Raw genomic sequence first — 18,241 nt, 5'->3', positions numbered from 1 at the left:
TCACAGTGTTTTCAGACATTGAGTCTTTCAGTACAGACATTGTAAGTCCTGTTGCTGATGGTTTTGTTTGCCCATCCAGGTCACAAAAAGGCATCACCGAAAGTTTAGCTGCTTCATTCTAAACACCTCACATGGACTTAATGAAAAAATGAATTGTATTCAAATGTTTGTGTTTAAATGTTTGGTTTTGCAAATCAGGATTCTGACAGCTCCTCTTGGTGCTTTTCAGTGGGCACACCTTTAGAAATAAATGATGCAAATATTTCAACTTTTGATATTTTTGAAGTTATTACTTGTTCTCATGTTGCTTTATCATCAGACGCCCCCCACAGCTTTGCTGTCATTGCCTGGATTGAAGGAGAGAATCTTGCATCATATTTCCCTTACAGAGATAGTTATAGCCCTATTGCTCTTACATCTATACCCACTTACTGGCCTTATTTTTCATCTATAAAGACCAGGAAAACTAATGCCTTTGTCATAATGTTTTCCAATGTAGAATGCCAACAGAAGCTTTTTTTTTTTTTGCCACAGTGTCAACAGGCTGAGGGGAAATGTGTGGCACTCTTAAACATAAAATCATTTGCTACAAGGTTCTCAGGTTCTCATTGTGCCTTTGGGATTTAAGACTTTAGTTATTCTTGTGATCATACATTTGTTGATATCTGCTACCTTTTCTACTCCAGGCTCATCCTGCAGAATAGTTATGACAACACATGGCCGTGTTGCTGATCTGACCCTCACACTGAGCCTCTTGGAATCATTTACATCCTTAAGTTAGAAGTTTCAAGAGAAATAAAAAAAAAAGATTTATAGGGTTTTGATGGTCCGGCACAGAATAGTTTGTAGTTTTGCACAACGAGATCAGGCAACTCATTTCCTGAGCTAATAAGCCATCTGGGAGCGTGCAGTGTGCAGATGGCTTCCTTATTATGCAGTTCAGAAGACTCAGATCAGAAATGCAAAGAAGTCAAAGTTCCACAGGCAATTTAAGCATATTTATATATTTTTTCCTTAGCAGGGTGTTTTTTGATACGTGATGTCAAAGATAGGTTTTGAACACACACTTTAAATGTAACCCATAAATAATCCAAAATGCTTTATATCAATGGATTAGGTGATTTTTTTGTGTAATTAGTTTTCTGATTTCCTCAAAAAAAGCATTTTAAAGATAGGTCCTGCTGAAATTGTGCATTTCACAAATGACCCACAGGGTAGAAGAAAGTTAGGGGTTAAGAATAACTTTTATTTGCAGGTTTATTTGACTCTGTCCTCTTAGTTGTTGTAGACATAATTTTGAGGCCGTGTGTATTATAACTGACAGAGAATACCTGATACGAACACCTGCAATCCTTTTCAAAAATAAACAAACCTGACAAAAAAAGGCCAAAGTGTTTGTCCTAAAATGATAAAGAAATGTTGATAATGTGTGCAACAGAAAGGAAAATATAAACACAGAGACAACAGTAAGGATGTCAGTTACTTTGTCCTCACCTGTTTTGTCAGAGTTACACAGTAAAGTTTCCTTCTCCGCCCTGAGTCCTGGACTGGGTCCGTGTTTCATCCACGTCGCGATGGTGAACTGGTCTGTCAGGTTTTGGGGCACCACGTGATCAGGAACGTTGGCAGCCTGACGCCCGTTGAAGCGGTAGATGAGGTCGCTCTCACGGCCGCTGTCAGTCAGCAGAGACGCCGTCCAGTTTGTGGACGGGCTGGGGGCAGGAAGGAGGTCAGTGCTGCCGGATGCTGCACCTGTTTGTGCCAATCAGAAAACACGACACTGTCAAGGCAACTGATGAAAAAAACCTTGGGAAGAACACCCTCTCGTAATTCAAAGTTATCTGTGCAATAAAATCAAACAAAAATAACACTTTGTGGATTAGTGCGGGTTCAGAAACGTTATTTCTTCTGTGACAAAACATTGCTGCCACAAGAAGCATGTCTCATAAAAATGTTGCTGAAATAAACTCTGTATAATGCTCAGTGAAAGTTTGATTTAGATTTAACCAGTCCTGCATTGTTAGTTATTTTAACATTCACTGTGTACTTGTTTATAAGGCCATTCATCCAGTTTGCTATTAATCCCAAGTTGTTAACGTGACTAAATATAAAACTTTTATTTCTGTGGTTAAACATTTATGTGTGAGAGTTTTTGAAGATACCATTGTGCTCTCTCCAGTGCCATCAACAAGGCCTGAGTAATGAACAGTACTACAGAATATAAACCTCTCACTGTAACATGAAACAGTTTTATATTCTTAAAGGTCTCATATTATGCAAAAATCACTTTATTCAGTCTTTCAATGAAATTTGTGGGTCTTTGGCTTTCCTCCTAGCCCACAAAATGTGATATTTAATGATAAAACCTGTACTTAGTAGTGCTTGTGAATGTAAAATCCTGTCCTAAAACGAGCTTTTTGGATTTTGGGCATTTGCCGACGTTAGGAGCAAGTCTGACCTGATTGGTCCACCAGAGCAGATACCCCCAAACCCCCTCCCCACCCACTCCCCTCGAAAGGCTAGCAAATAGACTGGTCCAGAATCCAGGCGCATTACGAACCATCCACCAACAAACCTCAGACCCTGGAAATGTGAGTATTTCAAATGCTGTGTGCTGTGGAGCAGATGTAAGAGCTTTTCCTCCCCCCTGTCTCTGTGTTAGCTTCAGGATGCTAACTTTAGCTGCGGTTAGCCTGTTGTTCTAGCCTGTAGTGCTACGGTAAACGACCTTCGCTGTTTTCTAAACATTGTGCACTCGGAGCTCGTGGCGCCACTCTCTGTGACGCAGAAGAGTGGGGCGGTATCAGCAGTGGCTCATTTACATATGAAGGTCACGCCCACTAAATCAGAGCGTTCTGAACAGAGGGGCTATGAGAGCCTGGAAACAATGCTGCTGTGCTTGATTTATTGGCTATTGATTATTGGACCAAAACATGTTACTACCATTTCATGAAGACATCAATGATCCATATTAAACTGCAGAAAAGGAGCAGAATATGGACCTTTAACACTTTAACAAAGTTGTGTGTTTGAGAGAGAATCCCTCTGTGTACATTTCCGGAGTAATATCTAAAAAACACTGATGCAAAAAACAGACAAAATATGTGTTTATAAGCTATTCTCTTTTATATTGCCACTTTAAGGCAGGATATTTTCACACTTTTAAGATCTCATACTCGGGGTGAATAATGCAGGGATATGGTTGGACTAAGTCGTCCTGTTCTACCAGCATATGAGGTAGTTACATTGGCGTGATGAGCAAAACTGGATCCCCGTGAAACAGTGGAGCTGGGTGTGTGTGCGCATCTGGCTGTGTAGATAAAGCTCCCACTGTGTGTACACACATCATGCCTCTCATTGCTTATGCAATATGGTAACACACTGTAAAATCACACACTGGGACACCAATATTTCACCCATGCAGGATTAACATAAAAGTATAAAGGTATGATGAGGCAGAGGCTTTAATCTGGAGCTGGTGCAGAATTGCATTTTATATAGGGCTACAGTTTGCTTCTGACTCAATTAAAAAACAATATCAGCCCAAAAATTGCAAACCAGTCTCTCCTGGGCCTTAGCCTGGTAGTTAAACACACAGCAGACAAATATTCAGGATTTTTATCCTCATTTAGTATTTGATAGTTATGAATCTGCTCTCTATAAATTATGATTTGCTAAAATAGCAGTTTCATTTGAAAGAAAGCATAAAAACATACTTCATATTAAAACGCCTGTATTTAGTTTTCTTTAAATAAATATCACTTAATAGTGATAGTGCTAGATATACGTGTTTGTTATTGGTTACATAAAGGCAAAAGAGTATTCCTGTTAAGAAATTTGAATTATTTATTTGTGTCAACCCCAGGAGGAGTGGTTTCTACCTCAGAAGTGGCTAATAAGGACCCAAATAAACAAATAAATAAATAACACTTGGCACATTTAATTTACAGTTGTGGACTAAGTCTTCTCAGAAATAAAAGGTGTAAGGTGTGTGGTATAGAAAAAATGAACAGCACTGTACCTGCAGTATAAATAGAAAGGGATAATGAACACATGTCACAGGGTGGAGTAGTGTTAGGAAATTTAATTAAAGGAGAATATATTATAGAATACTCTTCACGATTTAAGATTGTATGAAAACTATCGTATTAATGAGCCGCAGAGGAAAAGATGTCAAGAGGTAATTTCCAGCTTTGAATTAAATTCCTTCCTTGTCGCTCTTGATTATTACGCCCCTTTTTGCTCCCTCACAGTCCTCCACTCATTATTGGCATCACACTTTTTCTTTCCAGTGATTTTTTTTACTCTTTGTTGTTATTTCTCTCTATTTCTTCCCTTCTACTTACCACAGAGTTTTTGCAGAGACTTCTCTGAATACGTTTCCCGGTCGCAGCCCTTCCCAATGTGACTGGTCTGCAGCTCTACCATTGCCTTCACACCAGACAGGGGACCTCCACATGTCTCCAAGTGCATTTTGGAAAACAGCTGCTTGCTTCCGGTCCCTGGCTCATAATCCACTCGCTTGTTCCAACCTATGAGGGTGAGATTATTTTAGACATAGTCAAAGAACTGACGTGTTTTAAAAGTCCAGATGCACATTTTGGGTTAAAATAAAGAGTTTTCTAAAACACCGGTGTGAGGAAAAATAAGCACTATCTTTGATGCGAATCATGTGAACTTACTACAGGGATACAGGCGGGACAATAAAGACTCAAAAAGCACAATGTCCCCTCTTTAAGCTTGAGGTTTTCTATTCCGCTTTTAATCTCTTAAGACCCAGCGTCTACATATGTGGACATTACATTTCTGTCTTCTAGACCCATGATACTTTATTTTCTTAATTTTGACAGACTAGCCACATTTAGGGGGCCTGCTCACATCATCTTTTGGTGAAATCACAACATTACACCCATTTTAGTGAAAAACAGTGTTTTTAAGTTCAAAAACACTACTAGTGCAGCAGATATTGCAAATTTCAAGAGAATCGTTCATATGGTGATGCAAGCATAAAATCTGGCACAAATACTCTCTAAAGGCCATTTAAAAAAAAAAAATGGCATATGAAAATTAAAGATGGCGGCTATTTTTCAAGAGGGACGACATTTCTATCAAACGCTTATTATTTCAATAATTTAAATGATGATGCAAGCATGAAATTTGGCGCAAATACTCTCTAAGGGCCACTCTTTTGAAATAAAACATTAGACATGTTGATATTCAAGATGGCAGCTCTTTTTGAGATGGCCACTTTTGTGCTAGAAGTGCTAGAAGTGCTAAAACTCGCTGTTCGTCGAGAATCTGCTTGAGGCTGGCTGCAGAAAGACCGGAAATCACGTACACACCCAGCCATAAAAAAACAGACTTTTATGGCATTAAAAAGCATATTTACAGCCTGGTTTAAAAAACAGCTTGGGTCTAAATTGCTGATTTCACAATCGGCACACACTGTACGGTGATTTAATTTTTTCTATCTCTGTGGTTTATAAGTTATTAGGATTGTTTGATTTTGCAATCAGAGGCACTGCCCAGGTCACATGACCACCAGGCGCCCTGTAGCTGCTTGAAGAAAAACGAACAGCCGGCGCGAAAGAGAATGTGGCTGTGTCCGCGGATCGGCTTCATTTCACGGTTTCAGGAACAGACGGGTGACGTCCCGGATGCTTTGTCCATGTTTTATACAGTCTATGGTTGGCACAGACCCTCTCTATTGGCTACTTATTCAAATAAAGACATCAGACACTTGAAAATTAACGATGGTAGTCATTTTTTTAAGATAGCTGCCACCTCAGCAGAAAATTGGTATTAGGAGTGTTGGTGAGGTCACTTGACCAGAAACCATTTACAGCCGATTGAAATTTCAAAACTGAAACTGTAGGGATGGCAGCCATCTCAAATTTTTCGGTGTCCTAACGTTTAATTTCAAAAGGGTGTCCTTTGGAGACTAATTGTACCAAATTTAATGCTTGCCTCAACATGTTAAGATTTTTTCAGTTATCTGCTGCACTCTAAGAGGGATTATCAGTCTATGTCATCATAAAGATGCACACTCAACTTGACCACAGAAGATCGCAAAGTTTACGTTTAGCTCCATTCATTCAGACGATTTAGCGTTTTTTTATCACAAAATTCAACCTGTTATCAGCATAAAAACTGTGGTCAATTTTTAGAAACAATACAGTACAACAGAGGCAACGTCTATCAAGTTTTGACTGTCGCAGAGCAACCGGTGTTTGAGAGTTAAAAGCGACCATGCTAACTGGTGACTCTCAGCCGACAGCATCAGTGATTTACGTCCTGGTCTGTCACAATCTGTTAAGTGTCCACGGATAATGCAGCCATGAGCATTGAGTGACAGTTGTGTGTTTAAATTGCTCTCTGGGTACACGCTGGATGTCTCCGCTAAAAATGTCTGTTTACCTAATATCTGTCCACTTGCTGATCTCTTCTGTCCACTCACCATCTGTCAAATTGATGCTATTTAGTTTAAAAATGTGTTTCTTGGTGGTTAACTCCTGCATGTCAGTTGACAAACCATTATAATTCTCAGTGCATAAGTTGTGCGTGCATCTGGCGTTGTTGATAAACAAATAATCCCTCTATGCTAACAAACAACTAATAGAGAACTCATAACACAAATAACTTAACTTCCCGTACAAAGACCAAGTTTAGTTATGATACTTAGAAGGTCTTACTCATCCCAAATCGCAAGGTGAATTAAAAAATGCACACCAGGCAAAAGCTTGGGTCGTAAGAGGTTAAACTTAATTTGACAAATTTAAGAAACAATGTTTAGTTTTTATCTTTAGAATGAGTATATAAGATATAAAAAAAATGTGACAATGTAGGGATTATCTCTGGAAATTAGCTTTTATAAGCTTAAAGGTAGACTGAAAGGGAAAATAAACAGGATATGCTTAGTTTGAAGAGCTCCTGTCCTCCTGCCAGGTGTTATATTTCCATTACCCAGGTACAAGAATTGAAGAAGAATCTCTGAATCACAGGTGAATAGGATTCATAGGCATGAGTGTTCATGTGTCTGCATGTTTGTGTGGGTGGGTTGACACCTGGCAGCTCTTGCCAAGTCAACAAAAAATGGTACGGAGTCCACTGAGACAAACGCTCTCAGAAAGAGAAACAGAGAGCGATCAGGTGGGCGAGGCGGAGAGAAAGGTGAGGCAGAGCAGAGCTTATTTAGCCTCTTTTTATGCCAGGGGGCCTTCTTCAAAAAGAGCAGCAGGAACACTGCTGACCTTTATCCAAAGAAGATAAATAAGGTTACAAAAGACTTGCTGTTTGAATGCATCACAGCGCTTTGTTTTATTCATGGATTTACGCTCCTGTGTGTTAATGGTTTTACAGCAAGATTATGCAGCAAGGCCTCTTTTATGAGCCAAATCTCAAGGAATTATGCAACATTGATGAGGATGTTAGCAAGATTTAAAAGCCATTGTGTGCTTTTGTGACTCAAATGCAGTGGGTGAAGAAAGCAGCGATATCACAGTGATCTCAAAATGATGCTCATTTGCTGTGAGCTGTAAGAAAACCAAGCTGGTAAATGGTGTTTTTGTTCTTTAAATCAGCCCCTTTTTATCCATCAATACATCTGGTCTTAAATTCTTTCAGTTTCTAGATTCACTCCGCTGAACTCACTGGCTCCTCTGAGCTCTTCTACACGACGTAAGGATGACATTTACATAAACTTCTTGTGCCATTTCAGACCGTCTCAAAGCTGTGCTGACTCTTTTTCTCTCTGCACTTCCTGCCCTCTGTGGCGTGCACTGACATTTCCCTCTGAGCGTCCCTAAATCCCAACAAACGACATTCACGTTGCTTTCAGTATGTGCTCTATCCGTTCAAAAGGATCTTGTCAGTATCATAACATTATTTTACAGATAATTTATCTTCTTTTATCATAGAATAGAATAACTGTGCTGGGAACAAGAGTTATCAGGAAACTCTAATGTTTCCTGAAACCTCTAATAAATCAAGACAGCCCAGTCTTAAACTCTTAAATCAACACTACGACCTTTTCTAAACCAAATAAGATCCTTTTTGCCATAATTGAAAGAGTGCACATACACTGCAGATTATATCCCTCATAATGACCCTATTTTACATTAGCCTCATAATAGGGATGGGTATTAAATCTGGTACTTTTATAGACACAGACTGAATTCTGTCAAAGTACCAGGTACCAATTCATGTAAAATGACAAGGTACTGTGTTAAGGTACCCAAATGCATCCTTGTGACTGTGAGGGAGAGGAAAAGTGGGGTATTTTCCTTGCTGGACATGAACATAGCTTTGCAAGGTTATATGTTGAAGAATAAATATGTTAAATTGAAAAAAAGTATTCTGTTACTAAACAATTTGATATTTTTTACTACATTAACACAAAAAAAGTACAGAAAATTGGTGCCATTAAGTACCGGCACCAGGCATCAGTACTGTATTGTTTCAATTGTGAAAAGCCGCGTTTCCACCAAGCAGTCTGGTCCGGTTCAGTACAGTTTGGCACGGTTTGGTACAGTTAAGCCTGTTTCCATTTGCGTTTCTACAGCAAACTGTGCCCTTTCGTGGTAGGCGGCATGTAGGCAGGATGCTGAAAGCCGCAGCTGTTAACAACAGCGTGACGCCGTAGCAGCGCGACACAGTTTACCCCACTAATAAATCTAACAAAGAAGAAAAACGTGACACAGTAAACAAAGAGCAGAGATGGAAGACATGCAGCATTTCGTCCTTTCTGTGATTGACATGTAGCTTTTGTTTCAGAGCAGTCTGTGTGCCGCCAGGAGAATTGCAGCCACTGTTGGGGTAAGTGACGATTCTTTTGGCCAATCAATGGTCTGTAGTGTTGTAGCTCCACCTTCCGAGAGTGGATCGGCTCAGTCTGGCACCCAAACGAAAGGGTGCCAAGAAGTGGGACGGCTCATCTTGGTTATTTGGAGATCTGTCCCTGGATAAGTCAGTGGAAATGCCGTAAAATGCGTGCTGTACCAAGACGAACAGAACCGGTCTGCTTGGTGGAAACACGGCTAAAGGTACCCATTCCTACCTGATAGCATAATTGCCTAATTCATATTTCAAAGTTTTCAGAAAAGAAGAAAAAAAATAACATTTTTATTTTTTTATATTTATCATCTTTTATTCCTACTTTAAATATATGTTTATACTATCTAGATTATAATTGCGAACATATTTATTTTATTAATTTTTTTTTCACTTAGGCAATAATGTTATGTAGCTTGGTACATAGTTTTTCCCTGCCAAGATCTGGACTCGCTCATAACAAAGGGTAATACTTTGTATAATATGCAGATGTGCTGCTGGGATTAGTGTTGTAATCATCCGAGGTGAAATGAAAAAAAAGAGAGGAACACCAAAAAGATAAGCAGAACCATCAAAAGTGTAAATGAGTGTTACATGCTAATCCGCCAGCTAGTGTATGAAGCAGATGAGGTTAGTGAAAATCACTTGCGTACATTTTAGAAATTAGAATTGTAGAAGTACCTAAAATTATTTTTAAAAAAAACTACAATAAATGGACAGTAACTGAGTTTTTCTTATGCTAAAACAGGCGTAACCTTAAAAAAAAGTTTTCAACCTTTGAAAGCCAAACAACAGTATAGCTTACGATAGTGTACGGCAGGAAAATATGCAACATCTATAGTTGTGGGTTCCTAATTAGAAATTATACATTAATGAAAATCTTGCTTCAGATAAATTGAACTCTTATAAAAGTGAGTAGATGGACTTTTTTATGCTATGGTAAAAATAGCAGAAAATAGAAAAAAAAACAGCAGAAAAATAAACTGGAGCATCAAAAGGGTTTGTATGTTTGAAGCTTACCTACAAGCTTGAGGCGCTTCAGTCCAACATAACAAGAATCTACAGTGATAGAGGGTAAGATAGCAAGTCTGAGCAAGCTTTTCTAAGTCTTTTGGGGAATAAAAAACCTTGGAAAAGTATTCTAATTATAACCAATGAAATATGAGTTTTTTTGTAACCTTTTGTGACTTAATGGCACAAGTGTTGAAAATTGATAAAATAACCATAGTTTCTTTTTTGATTCTATTAAAACTCTACTAACTGTTTGAGGTAATGTTTTTAAATAAAAGATGCCACACCTTTATGGTTGAACAGGAGATTAAAATCAAAGCACATCCGTGATTTTTTTTAAACCCTGCAGTTTTGAACCCTCTCTTTTCCTATAACTTAGTTTTCTCCTTCCACTCTCGAGTTTCCTGCTCAGTCTGTCTCCCTCTTTATTTCTGTCTTCCTTCCTTTACGTCTCTGCCCTCTTGTCTTGTCTCTCTATGTCTTCCTCTTTCATTCCTGTGTGAGCTTGACTCCTAAGATGCTGTCAGCACTGACAGGTGAAGCAGCAGGGGAGACAGGCTCGCTCCAACACCAAGCTGCTATAGCATGTTAAAGGCAGAGGAAAATAGTCTTCTTTCCCTCTGGAGGTTTTTGACAGGTCTTCTGATTTCCTCGAGAGGCGTTCATTCTAAAACGAGACAAAATTCCCTCGAGGGACAGGATGTGCACAAAAGTTGCACTACACCACCTGCTCCAGTTTTGATTATATCGTTTTACATATAATGTTTAAACACCATGTCAGGGCACTTCATCATAGAGCAGTAATAAGCATGTCTTTCATTTACCACATTATAAACCAAAGCATTGTGAAAGTATTCCTCTGTTTGTTGTATTTTTTAAATCTCTGACCTTGCCACCCGGGTTTGCACACAGGCTTGACATCGATATGCACCGCCACGTCTTCCTTTGCCCTCTTCTGACCACAGTCAAAGGCCGTCACCATGATCTTGTAGCTCTGCTTCTTGTCATAGCTCAGCCGCTCTGTGTTCCTGATGTTACCTAAAGGACACAAAAACAAGGACGAAAAGAGCAGCAATGAAATACATAGTTTTATGCTTATTTAACTATTTTACAAAAAGGAAACTCTTTGAAAATCAGAATCAGAATCAAGTTTTCTTGCCAAGTGCATTTGCACATATAAGGAATTTGTCTTGGTGTGTTGGTGCTTACACTTAACAAGAAAATAATGAAAATGCAGATAGAATTGGAAGGAAAGGAATAAGAGTAAGGAATAAGGAATAAGAAGGAAAAGTTAAGATAAACGCTATACAAATATACAAAAATATATAGTGAAAAATAATAATAATAAAATAGAAAAAATAAAATAAAAATATCAAAAATAAAAAATATATGGGAATATTTACAGAAAAAAGAAACAATGATAATACAATGAGAAACAGAGGATACAAGGTGCAGCTGGAGCTGTGCAATTTAAAGTCCAGTGGGCGTTAATGTAACGCAGAATCAAACGCAAGAACAGTCTCAAGGGGAGAGTCTTTGTTATGTGGGAGGAGGAGGGAGGGCCTGGGCATTGCTCATCATCATCATTTTACTGTGCAAAACTGAGAGTGACTTAATTAGAGAAGCCAAAGCTGTGAAAAATAAAGTTACTTTCAGTGAAACAATGTGGGGTTTAAATTTTTATTTGAGCAGTTAGTGGTAAGTCAGTGGTAAAGTTTCAAAATTGTATTTTATTCAGGTCTCACCTGGGTAACAGTTTAGGAACACTGTGAGATAGAGAAGGAGTTACTGACCTATGCTTTTTCTTTTTACAGTGTGCAGCCAAAAGATAAGGTTAAGGACTGATAACACCATGACACAGTAAAGAGTAAAGTGGTCTGCAGTTGGCTCACTCTATGGATAAACAGCGTTACTGCAAAGACAGACTCACCTGAGCACTACTGAGTGGAGTATCTCTACATCTTATGAACATGTTATTGCAAGGCCTTTTTTGTCATCAAACTTGGATAACATTTAAAACTTTGAAAACATTTACCATCCAGAAGACACATCGTCACAATATTTGTTTACCTCTCTTATTGTATGCTCTTTAGATCACTTGCTTGGATTAAACTCCACTTGAAGCACTCTTGTTTGATTGATTTGTGTTTCATCAACAAGCGACTCTTAACAGCGTTGGGATGAAAAAGGCTGTTTGCATAGTTTTCCATGTTGGACACTGTTTAGGCCTGCATATAATTATTTATTTTAAGACATGGTTTTCTGCATTTCTATATTCTAAACATGAATTTAAGTAAGAACGTTAGATTTTCATTCTAAATCTGCAAAGATTTTCAAAACAGCTTCATATTCGTATATTATAGAAATCCCTGAATCTGTCTGTAAACTGCTCTAAATTGTTCTGAAAATAGTTTGAGATCTTTATAAAAATTTCATGATCTTCACAAGAAGGTCATGCCCTGTAGATAAAGTGTGTTTCTATGATGTTACATCAAACATGTATCTTGTCATGAACCAGGAAGTCATTGTTCATATGAGGTCCAACCTGCTTCAATTTCACATACACCAGGGGTGGCCAATCAGTCAGAGACCAAGAGCCACAAAAAATTACTGTAGAACTACAAAGACCCACATCACACGCATACTTCCTCTCACACATAAACGAAAGGCCATAAGATGAAAATCAAAAGATCTCAAAATTTTGAAGTGACATTTATTGTGTTGTAAGTGTAAGTGTGTAAGTATGTAAGTGTGTTTCAATTCGTACTTGGAGCCGTGTCAAAGACAAATTTTGGTTTTTACTGCAGAAGAGACAAAGTTTCATCTGTATATCTATCTAGATGGCTATGAGCACATGTGGGATGTAGAGAAAAGAAACTGAAACTTAAGTATCAATCTCATCACCCAAGAATTGATCAATACTGATCACAACATCATTCTATTAATCAATACAGTCAATATTATTTAGATTGGTTGGTACACCACTACTCATAACAATAATGAATGGATAAAAGAGCCCCACACTGAAAGGCAAAGAGCCGAATGTGGCGGGTTGGCCACCCCTGACATACACGATCAAGGTCCGTCTTCCAACACATCTCTTAAGCTCAGATCTCTGCCACTGCAACAGCGCCACCTTCTGGAAATGCATGCAAGTATTTTTCAAATACATTGTTCAGTCTTCACCAGATTTAACACAAATAACCATAGTCCAGCTTTGGACAAGGGTGATAGGAATAGCGCCATTTTTTGGACATGAGCAACATTTCATTCATTCATTCATTCCATAAACACCTTTAAACATATTTCAATTCATCTACATTCTTTAATGATCTTTCATCAACTTCACTGAAGATGATAAATGTATCAAAGTCCTAGACATATCTAGTGGTCAGCGGGAGTACTGCAACCGTCATTTGCTTGTTTGTTTTATTCATCTACCGTAATGTCAGAGTTTAATTTCCTCTCTTGTTTTTCTCATCTTGAGCAAACCAACATTATGAGTCAGACTTCTTTTTGCACATTGTGATGATTACGTTAGTCTGCCTGAGTCTGCATCCATAAGAGCTGTGTGTTTTTCAAGGCATGGTGTGCCAGGTACCAGTAACATGAGACTGTTCCTATGGAGTAATGACCACATGTGTTTTTATTTACATAAAATGCCTCTGTTGTGTGTGGGTGTGTGTATAATTTTTCATATATTGGCATATACAAACTTGCAAATGGCCTCACACTGCTAATAAAAGGATAATTCATTGTTTAAATTGTATTTTAATTATTTTCTATTGTTGCTGTATGAGTGTCTCTTTGTGTGAGAGCTGGGTTATTGTGAAATGCTGTTAAGAAGTGCTCAATTCAGAGAAAATGTGGCAGTGAATAGAGACAGTATGAGCAATGTCATTATAGCTATTGATGGCGTCTCCAGTGCTGATCATTTTGTGAATGCATATGTGAGTGGCCTTTACAAAGAAATTCTTTTTAATATATTAGAGACACATTATTTGTGTAACAAAAGACTTTAGTGCATTACTGCCGGCATTAGCAGCAGGTAGAACCAGGTGTTTCCATTTTAAAAAACAGTAGTTATTAAAACTGTAAAAGTCTAGAGTCCTGCGTGTTTACAGGAAAACAAAAAACCTGAAAATATTTGTTTAACTGAGTTGCTTGAAAGAAAACATCCAAGGAAAACTGGAGCAACATTTCTTCACCATACTACACTGACTGATCTCAACACCAACAATACAGCAGAGAGAAGGCTGTACATCTCGAAAAACATAAAAGTAGAAAGAAAGCAGGACCACAACCCTTTCAAGATGATGATTAAACAAATTATGCAGAAGTGAGACTTTAATACAGACGTTCCTGGAGATAAACAACAGACTTCAAATAATGTCTTATGCCTATTTTGTCTAATATTCTTTGCGTCAGTCATCGCCATCACAGTCGGTCCCCGGACCTGTGAGGACAGCCAAAGCTATTTCTGTAGTTTTCATCTGAAGGCTCGGCTGAATGAAAGGCTGTCATATTGATGGCTGTCACAGAAAGAGAAAAGGAGAGAAAAGAGTGGTAAAAAGAGGGGAGACCAGTGGAGAGGAGGAGCAGTGAGCACAGAAGGAATCAGTTCAGAGCACAGCAGAAAAGAAAAGAATAGAGCTGAGCTGGAAATGTCAGAGGAAGAAAGGTGCTGAGGTCAGAGACAGACAGTTCTTTCAAAAGGCCCTTACAGGGACTATTTGATCCACAGCTGGTGTGAAGCACAGAAATACTGAGGGTTGTGGTTTATCAACGGTTTGCCACTTTTTTAAACAACCAAAGCTTGACGGCAATTTTCTATCATGGTTTTTTTAAGAGTATAAGAAGTGCAAAAGATCAGTGATTCAAAAAGCTGGATTTTTTTTATTTTTTTTTTATGGCAAAGTGAAAATCAACACAATTAAAGAAAGTCCACCTACCCTCACCTGGATGGCAAAGGGGTTATGTTACTGGAAGCTGGTGCCAAATGAATAGTTTTATCCACAAATTCTTCACAGTAAACTGTAATTGACATTTTTAACCATAATTATCTGTTGCGCAGTGGATTAAACTGATAGGAAAGGCAAGGATAGTATAACCTTTTTAACATGACTATCAAAGCTGGATTAGTCACAGAGAGGGGAATAAACAGGGATCTGTCTGACGCGCTGACTCCATGGGAGGAAGCGTTCGACAGAAACATCAGCATTCTGCCTCCTCTCTCCCTGTACTAAGGAAACAAATTCACAGGCAGATGCAGGTGAAATTCATTAGGCAATCATTCTGCCTTGGTGTCACACAAACACACACAGACACCCATACTCCTAGTGATAAGTGATAAAACACACCCTGCCTCTACAACCTTCTATCATAGGATAAGAAATGGACAGAAGTGGATCACAGAAAAGTAGTAGCAGGTATTATCGCTATGCTAGCTTCTGAGCTCAGCTCCAGCTGTTGTGTTTATGGCATGAGCTATCATCTGCTATCATCTGTTACAATTTCAAAAACATGACAGGTTTTCAGATCACAATATGGGCTCTAATTTCGTAGACCAGGCGCACCTGCCCGTGCGCACAGGGCGTGACCGGCGCACTTTGCAAGTTTCCTGCAGTGCCGAGAGAGAGGCGCAGTCCAGGCGCAGAGGAGCGCAGAGCTGCGCGTCCACGCCTCCCTCCGCGCAAATGGCAGAGAGGGAGGAGAAAAGCCGCGAGTGGGTTTAACACAGCTGAGCGCTGTTTTCACCAATCAAATGAGCACCTCTCCTCGCCTTTAAATGCCCTGCGGCCGAGGCGCAGCATCTGATTGGTCTGACTGATCCACAGCACCGCGGAGAGAGTGCTGGTAGCGGAGACGGTCAGAGCCGCTGTGCCTGCAGCAGGTCAATGGACAGCGGGGCGCATCGGAGGACACAAAGCACGTCACCGTGTGGGCCAGCTCCCGGGACAGATATAACCTGTTCCTTTGTCATTAATAGGAGTACAAAATTAAGAGGCAGTTACACAGCCGGCTTATCCATTCAGAATACTTTTGATCCACCTGCACTCCTGGTTTGTCATCGCCAAGCAGAGCCTTTGGTGATACACTGTATACTCTCCCAGTGTCTCCACCTCATCCTCCTTACAATAATGTACTCCATCTTTTTAGATCACGTTAGAAATAAAGACTAAAACAGAGAAATATGGGAAATCACGGGTAAATCCTGAGTTACACACATTTATTTTGTTTCTTTTTACTTTGTCTTTTCTCTCCCTCTTTTCTTTGAATTAAATGAAATGAGAGAACCAGATATATACTCAGTATCAGATGTTAAGGCTGTTTATTGTTTAATTGTAAGATGTGCATCAAACTTCCAGCTGCCGTCAGGTTAACTTTCCGTTATGACAAATGGCTTTAATCTGACATCAGATGTGACGGGAAAATTAATATAGATACAAATGTATATGCTGGTTCAGACAGTTACATTAAAGAGTGATTGCTGTGATTGTTTATCGCATTAAAATGTGGCTGACACTCTGGAAACGTGCCTCTGAGACTTTGTTGACATGTGCACACATGTGCGCCTGTCACCAAATTACAGCTGCGGATCGTGCACTCCGCCTTGCGCCGAGGATAGACCAGGTTGGAGCTGGCAAGCTTTCAGCGCACTTTTTTGGCACAAAATTGTCACTGCGCCAACATGAATCTGCTGACACCTCCCCCTGGTGCGCTGTCAACTCCCCCTGGCGCGCTGTCACACCCATCTCTGCGCAGAGGGTCTACCAAATTGTCAAATTAGCACTGCGCAGGCTGTGCCAGGCTTGCGCCCCCTGTGCTGCGCCACGAAATTAGAGCCCATAGTGTTAAGGTAGAAATAGAAGCATGGGGTTTCGGGCTGTAAGAAGATGCTGGTATAGCTCTTAGATAACCTTACAGGGCTCACAGGGATGTTTTTATCTTGAGAGCAGAATTAAATCTTAATGTGCACACAAGTTAGTCTCTTGTGAGAACAATGTTATTTTCCCAGGTACACATTATGAAGTGAACAAATTTATTTTTCCCTTAAAAACTGTGACATACACAAATCACCCCCTTGATGGTTGAAAATGTGAGAATCAATTACACCTTACATCTACTTCTACACAGGTAACAAATAATTACACCTCTGTACAATTTAAAAGGCTTAACTGTTTTGTGTTTTCTTAAAAATTGGATCCTGTCTGAAGAAACAAAAGAAATTGAATAAATAGCTAATTTGAAATACAGTATGTCTGTGGTTGTTTGATAAGTCAGTAGTAAACATGATGAAAAAAATAATAATAATTTGGATTGCAGATACAACTCAAACAACCAACATTTTATCTCTCTCATTAAAAATTCAGAAACTGTTTCATAAAATACATCTAAAGGAATGTGCTGTGTCTTCAGTTTCTCAAAAACAATACTTTTATGCCCAGGAGGAGATCAAATCAAATGAGCCAGACTGTGAAACACAGTGAGTGAAAGATCAGGAGGTTAAACTCCAAAAGCAATGAGACAGACTCATAAATACCACCCTGAGGGACAGATGAAGGAAGCAGTGTGCTTCTGTGCGATCTATTGGTAGAATTCAGCTCTCAAAGCCCTGCAGCCTGCGTTCGGTTTGGATTACGCTGCTCTCAGATCAGTACGGAGTGGATGTGGAGGCTCAGGGAGGAGGCAGCACAAATACCAACAGTGGAGTTTTTCAAAGACAGATACGCTCAGAATAGCTCTTCATCAGAGGGAAATGTTACTACTCACCACCAGTCAGCAAGAACTGGAGTAAATTTATAAATCACAACAAGGAAAAAAATGAGAGGAGAAAGTCAATATGTGGTGGTTCAGGCATCAACTGAGCTGTACACTGAATTATAGCTGCCTCAGTCAGGATGACATTATAACAGTGAAATCTGGAATCACCCTCAGAGTGTCTTATTCCTCCCAGTGAAATCTATGTAAACACAGAAATTTGTTTGGTTTACGGTGGTGAACTGAATCAATACCATAAGTCAATCAAAAATTTAGCTTCATAGCAGTTTTGGGGTGGACGTTTTTGCTCTATAAAAATTAAATACTTCTACCTATCAGGAGTAAACAAGGAGTTATTGCAGTTTTCTTGTGAATAAAGTGACTTACTTTGCAAAGACATTCTCTGCAGGGTCTCTACACAGCATTTTGAAACCAAGTTAAAGTATTTTCAGGACTTTGGGACTGAACAGAAGAAAGTTTGTATGTCCTTAATAGCAGCAAAAAAATGGAGTTTATGAAGCCATAAATCTATAGTTCAGAGGTGTTTCAAATGCTTTACTTGTGTAGCATCCAAAATTCTGATGCCCCCACTATCCCACAGGTTAAAGTCAGACAAAAATGAGGACACTGCAATGTGCAT

The 18,241-nt window shown here is 39.2% G+C and overlaps 1 protein-coding gene across 1 annotated transcript in view; it reads right to left on the bottom strand.

Moving 5' to 3' along the window:
- Positions 1 to 18,241, bottom strand: part of clstn2a (calsyntenin 2a) — a 245,459-nt gene that overhangs the window by 51,590 nt on the left and 175,628 nt on the right. Inside the window, exons 6-8 of the mRNA XM_074688978.1 lie at positions 10,729 to 10,878; positions 4,347 to 4,532; positions 1,495 to 1,752 (exon numbers count right to left, since the gene is read on the bottom strand). Coding sequence (XP_074545079.1) covers positions 1,495 to 1,752; positions 4,347 to 4,532; positions 10,729 to 10,878 — 594 coding nt within the window. The remainder of the gene's footprint in view (positions 1 to 1,494; positions 1,753 to 4,346; positions 4,533 to 10,728; positions 10,879 to 18,241) is intronic.

This window comes from Halichoeres trimaculatus, unplaced genomic scaffold, assembly GCF_033239565.1.
Source record: "Halichoeres trimaculatus isolate MK-OKI-2021-1 unplaced genomic scaffold, fHalTri1.1 fHalTri1_scaffold_15, whole genome shotgun sequence".
Lineage (NCBI taxonomy): Eukaryota > Metazoa > Chordata > Actinopteri > Labriformes > Labridae > Halichoeres > Halichoeres trimaculatus.
Note: the sequence above shows the minus strand (reverse complement) of the source record. Positions and strands in the feature narration are given on the sequence as shown.